The 8,409-nt window shown below is 41.7% G+C and overlaps 1 protein-coding gene across 1 annotated transcript; it reads left to right on the top strand.

Moving 5' to 3' along the window:
• Window positions 1-3,154: 3,154 nt before the first annotated feature.
• FGF20 (fibroblast growth factor 20) lies at window positions 3,155-7,676 on the top strand. The gene is given in 4 exon segments (XM_036382281.2): window positions 3,155-3,291; window positions 3,294-3,764; window positions 5,963-6,066; window positions 6,583-7,676. Coding segments are annotated over 4 exon segments (873 nt in total). The 5' UTR covers window positions 3,155-3,239; the 3' UTR covers window positions 6,829-7,676.
• The last annotated feature ends 733 nt before the right edge of the window (window positions 7,677-8,409 follow it).

Raw genomic sequence — 8,409 nt, forward strand, 5'->3', positions numbered from 1 at the left:
AAAAGCATGGACGGTGAGATCATGAATCTTAAAAAGCTCTATGAATTTTTGTCTTCAATTAAAGAAATAAAACAAAGCATGAAGGTGTAAGAACTTCCTTCCCACCGGAAAAAAAAAAATCCTTGTTGCTTTTTCCTCATCTGCGTTTCTTAAATAGTTAAATATAAATATACATGTATGTATACATACCTTCTACTGTATCTGTTCAGAAGAGAAAGCTTTCAATGTTTTTAAAATCTGCATGTATTTCATTTTAAAGGTCATCAGATTATGCCCTAATTTGTACTTGGAGCCTTGGAAAGGTTCTATTCTTCACAATGAATTCTGCACAAAAATACACCTTTTTCACTCAGACTTACAGTGCTTAGAAAGGCACTCATTGTAACTTGTGCATGTTCTGCTCACCTTCCTGAAAGCAGAGAACCATATTTTTGTGTCCAAATCTGGGAAGAATCTGAGACTGGCCATGATACATAGGTATCTCCAGCTGGACATATCCCCTTGGTGCTACTCCGTGGGTTTTGTTCCACCAAATGTTTGCTTTCTTATGTATTCATGAACCCTCCCTTCCAATATTTTATTATATCAGTAAAAATTTATGGCTGGCACAGAACTGTTGTGAAGGAGTTCTAAAATTAACAAAGGTGCAATAAATTGTAGGACCTAAAGTTTAATAGCTTACAGGAGTTTTTTAGATATGCAGATCGATCTGTCTCTCCATATATGTACAGACTATCTATGAAAAATTTCAGTCATTACATTCTCCACTCCTTTGGTAGCCACTAGGTTTTGCTTATGACAACATGCTATTCTTAGGCAATATACAGTAATTGTATTGTCTCTAGAAGTCCTGACTACTTGCTATGGAAATAAAAACTTGACCACATATATATTTGTTCAATGACACCGAGAGTGCCGTCTCTAGGAAGTATTCGTAGAGTCGATTAGATTGTACTGTATACTTTAAGTTGAATTATGTACTCTTGTAAAAAAACTCTTCAAAATTATTTAACTTCCCATGGTATAGTTTCAGAAGGTGCAAAAAAAAATCTTTTGCGTTATCTTTTCCTGTCACATGGCTAGTGCAAACACACGCACACACAAAATCTTATCTTTTTGTTTCTTTTCTGGTACTTTATAAAACAGCATAACCGGTTTAGTTCCCAGACATTAAAGACTCCACTCAGAAGAGATCAGTGTTATGTATTCCGCTCTACTTTAAATGTTTCCATTATATAACAGGAAAGATTTAGCCATAAGGGTCTTTCAGTGTGTGATTGCTGAAGACTTTTTTTTGCTCAAAATAACCCCAACCCTTCTCTACTGGAGACAGTGAATGTTATCTGAACCGTAGACCCCTCTACTGTTTGTAGGAGTCAAGGGTACTGCTTGGACCCAGGAACAGTATCTGTATGAGAGCATCTTTGGGCTTAGAACGAGATACCTCCTCCATTTAACTGTACCATCCTGCTGCATGTCCTGCAACTCAACAGCTGTGATGAACAGTTTGATCTTGACCTGTCAGTCATGTCAATAAAAATACTTGATGTTTGTTTCAAACGTTTTTGGTATATTTGAGTAATCAGTGAACAGGCTATTTGAGAAATAGGTGCCATATAGATTATTCAACTTTGATCTATTTCTTTGATTTAGCACTACAATTAAGTAGATTTGCTTCAAAGAGAAAGCTCATTGGTTGATGTTTTACACTGATGTGATAATGTTTACACAGATGTGCTTTGAAATCTCGATTATGGTGGATTTTTGGGTCCCACCACATGACAGGCTCCTGTTATCTGAAAGGTAAAATAATATAACATCTATCTGTAGCTGCCTTCAGAACAGGTCTGCCTGTGCTCTCCTCTGAGGTGATTTATCTGATCATTGTATTTAGCATTAATTTTTTCAGTTTTAAATCCCTCCACAGTAAATCACTTGCTTTAAAGCAGCCTTTTTACAATTCAGGTGCACACAGGGGCAGTACTTAGGACTGCAATGATGAAAAGGTGTCACATTACCTGCTTTAAAGCACCTGCCAATTAATTAGCCCTGTACTCTCCATAGCAAATAAAGGTAAGCAGTCAAATCCATTTGATCTCTCAGATTTAGACTGCAACTGAAAAGACCATGAAGCAAGACGGGAGAACTAATCTCTCATGATTCTCTGCAACTTTTTTGTTTAAATGAAACCTTAAACCACCAAGCGATTCTCTTGAACTTTTGAAAGAATTACCTATGAAAGATCTTTACATTTTATACTTTAAAACCATGTTTTAACATTGGCAAAGAACTGCATATCTTAGATGCTGAGATAGGTCATGTCATTTAAGCCCTAAAATTCATTAGACTTTACAGAAAAGGCAGGAAAGATTGCAAAAGTCAAACTCTTAGATTTAATGCAGTGTTGTTTTAGCATTGGTGAATATGTTTTCCACCAAAATATATTTTCCTGTGTGAACCATTCTACTCTGGGGATGAAAAAAGTGCATATGCTCCTCTGGAACAGGACAACAAAGTCCCAAACCGATTCAAAATATTGTAGAACTACAACAGGGATCTTTCATACATAATATTGCTAATTTATGATGCTCACAGACCTTGGCTACGGGCCCAATAAAAAACCCCAAAGAAGTGAGCCACAATCTTTCTTCTCTGCAAAAGATTTGAAAATATTTATCCCAAACTATGGGGCTGCCCCTTTATGTTTTTAACACCTCCTGTCAATACGATAGATCAGTTTAGTGTCACATTAATGATAAATGCGAGGGAGAATTTGCAGAGGGGAAAGCACCTCCCTGACTATGCCAATTTCTTTAGAAATTCCCCTCCTTGTAGTTGAAGCGATAAAAGGGAAGCGTAATGCATGTACATTTTATTAGCGTTTTAGAAACAGGGAGTAAAGCTGTCAGATCTTCGGGTTTTTTCTTTCATGTGTGTCTGGGCAGGTCTAACCCTCAGGTAACGCCCTTTCTCCTTCTTCCCTCCTGCCTCTCCTTGCACCTGTCCACGTAATGCTCCGGCAGCTCCCGCCCGGCCCCCCGCTGCTCGCTCCGCTCCGCTCCGCGCAGGGGCCGCGCCCGCGCCCCCGCCCCCGCCGCGCGTGTGCGCGCCCGGCAGCGCGCGGGGGGCGCGCCCGGAGCCCCCTCCCCGCCGCACCGCAGATCAGAGGAAGGTGCGAGCGGAGGGGGAGCCGGTTTACAATTTCAAACGCGGCCTCCCCGCAGCGGCTTCATTAACATATGTCAGGGGACCGCCGTATATATATACACACGCGCCAGGCTGATGAGCAGCACCCGCCGCCCGGCTCGCACCGCCTCGGATCAGCACGGCTCGGCCCCGCTCCGCTCCGCTCGGCCCTGCCGGCTCCCCATGCTTGGGGCTCCGCCGCGCACCCCCACATGCCCGCCGGGAGAGGCCGGCAGCCGCTCTCCGCCGCCGCCGCGCCCTAGCCCGCTCGCCCCGCGCCCGCATGGCTCCGCTGGCCGAGGTGGGCGGCTTCCTGGGCGGCCTGGACGGCCTGGGGCAGCCGGTGGGTGCCCACTTCTTGCTGCCGCCCGCCGGGGAGCGCCCGGCGCTGCTCGGGGACCGCCGCGCCCCGGCCGAGCGGGGGGAGCGCCGCGCCCCGGCCGCGGCAGCGGCGGCGGAGCTGGCACACTTGCAGGGCATCCTGCGGCGCCGGCAGCTCTACTGCCGCACCGGCTTCCACCTGCAGATCCTGCCCGACGGCAGCGTGCGGGGCACCCGCCAGGACCACAGCCTCTTCGGTAGGCGGCTGCGGCGCGGCCCCGTATGCGTGTGCGGGGTGTGGGTGTGTGTGAGCGCCTCTGTGTGTGCCTGGGCGGCAGCAGTCCTGCTCTTGGGAGGGAGATGTGATGCTGGTGATGCCGAGGCAGGTGGATGAGTCCTCGGAACAGAAAGGCTTCACCCTCCGGCGTTTGGCCATGGGGTCTGCCCCAGAGCAGGGTAGTGAGGGAGGGCTGTGCATCCCAGGAGAGTCAGGAGAGAGGCGCTGCTCAGCCTGCGCTGGGGGTCTGTGAGCACAGGCATATGCCGTAGGTTTATGGGAATGGTCTGGAGTCAGACTGATCCTTTTTGCACTCGCTATTGGTATCGGAGCTTCTTGGGCCTCTGTAAGATGGTATAGGTCACAGACTTGGGCATGCTGATCTGAGGCTGCATTAGACTGCTTTGCTTCACAGAAGGACATAAAGCTGAAGCAGAAGAGCCTAAAATGCCTCTTTGATTAAGTGCTTAAAATCCTTCCCAGCCAGCTTTCTCTGTCAGTAAACCCAAAGGAGGTGAAGGCAACCTGTGATATGAGAGTAAATATTAAATAGTAGTTGTAGAGGCTGGACATCTGAACAAACCTGCTGTTGTCAACTACTTGTGAGTTTTGGTATGTATTGGTTTAGCAGTCGTAAAAAGGTGATTAAAGAGCTTCCTATCATCCTCCCCATAGTCAAAACAGTCTGCTGGAATGGCTCTTAATTGCTTTTATAACACATGGATGTTTTAAGAAGTAGAAGAGCAGTAGTGAACAGACAGTTCTTCTCAGAAGGAAGATTTCCTACAGCGTGTAAACATGAAAAAATGTTTGCTTTAAAGGGAAAATCAAGTTAGCTATAAAGCTAGCATTTACTGGGCTTTTTAGAATTGTACTACCTTTATTCTACCACTACTCTTGGCAGGTTTGTCTGATGTGGTTTCTTTGTGGGTTGTATCACCTGCTTATTATGCTTTCGGAAAAGAGTGGCTTTGAAAATGATATCAGAAAGACAAAATGCCTCCAAACCTTTTATGGGACTCTGTGCTTTGTGAACTGGAAAACGAGGACGATTTATGTGTGATACAGTTTTTAATGCTTACTCTTTGTAAAGGATTTATTTTCTTTGCTGTTTTTAATACAACTAAGAAACCTGCCGAAGCTCAACTAAAATTGAAAACATTTTAGATTATTGGTTAGTCCAGATAGTCCATCTGTCTGAGACTGAAAATTGTCCTGAATCATAAATAGTAAACAGACAAAAAGTCATAATCAGCTGCACTATTTAAAACTACTTACCTTAGATTCAGGGATTTTTTTAAACATTTTGTGGTTTTGCTGCTGAACAGCAGTATCTGAGATATGATTCTGGCACTTCTTTTTGAGGCTTTGTTTATGTTGTTAACAACTTCCAAAAAGCCAGTTCACACATTCCTTTTCTTTCATGTTTTGGATGTGCTGTAATCTGTGCATATCAATTGGTTAAGTATGTTGGCTTACCTTTGCCAAATTCAGGCTTCAAATAGTACCTCATGTCTCAAATACTTTATTAATATATATTACATTTTTGGGCAAATGTAATATAAATAACGTTATAGTCCAAACAGTAGCAAAAAAAGCAGCATATTTTATGTACTTTAAAAGCCTGCACTAAAGACAGCAAGTTGTGTCAAGAGGTGTGGGCCCATATGCTAGATAAGATGTCTGGCAAATACTTTTCTTTTTCTGTGGGTAGATTCTGTTATAGAAAATTCCGATCTGTACTTTGATTTCCATTCAAATGACCTAATAATGGATGTGTTTTTTTAAGATAACTCTGTAGAAGGAGTAAAGTATATTTTCAGGTAATTCAAACCAATCTTCCAATATTTGAGTAGGCAGTTTAGCAAATAGTGTACAATCATTAAAGACTCCAACAGCATGGTAGTAATGGCTTAAGTCTCAGTGCTGAATAAAATCCTTTCATATTCAACGTTTTGAAAAAGCTTCTTAAATGGTGAAGGATTCATGTTCCTAGATGAGGCTTCTCAGACTGCTTTCCTGAGATCATTGTGTATATTTTCACATAGTATTTGAAATTTCAGAGAAACTAGGCCACATTTACTATCATATGTGCATTTTCTACTTGTTTCCAACTGAGTTTTTGGATGCTGTGTGTTTTATGGTTACAAAATTAAGTAAAGCAATTTTTTTTTCCAGGTATCCTTGAATTCATCAGTGTGGCAGTGGGACTGGTCAGTATTAGAGGCGTGGACAGTGGCCTTTACCTTGGAATGAATGAGAAGGGAGAACTCTATGGCTCTGTAAGTACCACTTTCATATCAGCTCATACATCTTATATTCATACATAAAATATTCTGTTTCTCCACTTCCTTTGGTTGTGGTCATTCCAGTTTAAAATGTGAGAAGTGATGCACACCACAAAGAAATATGTAAATACTCCCTGCTCTGTTACATTGCATTTGAGTCCCTCTACCAAATCTCATTTGTAGAGCAGCAGCTAGCCCAAGATAGAACTCTGCATAATACAATTAATTCCAAGATGATTTTAAAGTAAATAATAAATAAGTAATATTTTCTTACAGTAAATGTTAACTAATTCACTTTTTAAATCTAAAATTGTAGGTGTACAGGTCCAAGTTTCCAAACTCATTGTCAGGTCTACATACTCTTCTTGGGTTTGGTTTGTTGACATTTAAATGAACAGTAGGGCTACACAAAGCCTAAAGCATTTTGTTTATTTTTATAATATCTTTTTTCATGTCTTCAAATATCTAGTGGCAGCTTAAATTATTTTTCTTTTCTCTTTCTTTCTGTAGGAGAAACTAACTTCTGAGTGCATCTTCAGGGAACAATTTGAGGAAAACTGGTACAACACTTACTCATCCAATGTCTACAAACATGGGGATTCAGGGCGGAGGTACTTTGTAGCACTTAATAAAGATGGTACTCCCAGAGATGGGGCAAGATCCAAAAGACATCAGAAATTCACACATTTCTTGCCCCGGCCTGTGGATCCTGAAAGAGTTCCAGAACTGTACAAAGATGTGTTAGGATACAGCTGAGCAAAGAGGCAGCTTTGGCAAATACACTAACTGGAGCTGTTGCCCGTGCTTTCATGGCAATGCCAGCATGAGGAACCTGCAGCGGTCGAGGATACTGGATGTGAAGAACCCACTTGGTGAAAGGCAGGCCTCTGTTCTCCAACCACTGGATTTGGGAGACAAAGCCTCGAAGATGAGTGTGGACCAGACTCCTCAAGACTTCCTGAATGGTTTGGTAGCCAGTCACCAGGGGGAAGAGGGACTTCCTAAAACATAACCAACTCCTGGCAATTCTGTCTGGATTACCTGTTGTCTGTAAATTAGCAAGGAACCATCTACATCATATGATGCGACAATGCTGGAAGAAGTAGAAAGAAATGGACTATAAAATAGTGATAAATCCTGGGAACTGTGTGTGAAGTTTTACAGGCTCCACTTTAGTGATGGACGTTAGATGTCAATACATAGCAGTCAAAACTGGAACTTCAGGATGGACCTATTTATACATCTCCAGATAGCATATATTTATTTTATATATTTATTTATTGAAGAGTTTATTTTTTACTGGGATATGAAGAGAATACAAGTTCCTAACCCCAATGAGAAGTCATTTACAGTGCCAATTTTTACTCTGTATAGTGTCCTGATACAGAAATGACATTACATTGCAATGCATCCAAAACCTGAACATTTGTGTTTCATTGTTTATCAGTTACAGATAATTTTATATTTTATGTGCATACCATTGCCTTGTAACTGTCCTTATTTGGAAAAGAATGTTTATTTTTTTTTTACTTATGAGAGTGCCTTACAGATTGTATTAAATTCAAATGCACATTTAAAAATGGCATTAAAAGTTACTTCACTTTCTCTGGTTTACTGTTATTTTTAAACTGCGAATATCTTAGCACACGATGTACAACATTTCACACCTGCAACAATTGTGAAGTGTGTATTGCAGTTACCTTGAAAGAAAAACTAATATTAACTCTTGAAATCTTGGTTCAAATCACAACATGCTTGATGGTTTTTGGCCAAAGGATTCCTACTATCTTTACACACACACAATTAGCTATTCTCTGTAAAATCTTCATGTAGTATTCTCATTATTTATTGTTCTATCAATATAGTTAAGGGGAAACAAGTTCAGAGGGCAACGTTTCAGTTACTGCTGTATGAAAAGCTTCTGAGTGAGAGCTGTTTATCTGCTGAGTACAGAGAAGCTAAGAAGGCAACTTCCTTACCCTAATTCCTCATCTAGACTATATTTTCAGCATAAGATGTTCTGTGAAAGCTGTCAGAACAAAGATGAGCTGTGTCTGTGCTACTTACAGCTATAAAACAGGCAGATCATACTAATTTAATTCAGAACTGTCAGATATGAAGCACAAACTCATCTGAATATTAACTGATGGGGAAGTCTGCTCTGCAAGAATACAAAGGGTAATGACAGATTTATGATTTAGACCTAAACCTGCTGAACCTGTCACATGATTGCCACCTGCATGGACAAGGCTGGCTCAGGAAAACTGCAGGGAAGGCAGTTCAGGAGAGGGCACCAGAGGTGGTCTCGTGTTTCATCTGCCAATGTTCCCAGTGGGC

This window comes from Molothrus ater, chromosome 4 (assembly GCF_012460135.2).
Source record: "Molothrus ater isolate BHLD 08-10-18 breed brown headed cowbird chromosome 4, BPBGC_Mater_1.1, whole genome shotgun sequence".
NCBI lineage: Eukaryota > Metazoa > Chordata > Aves > Passeriformes > Icteridae > Molothrus > Molothrus ater.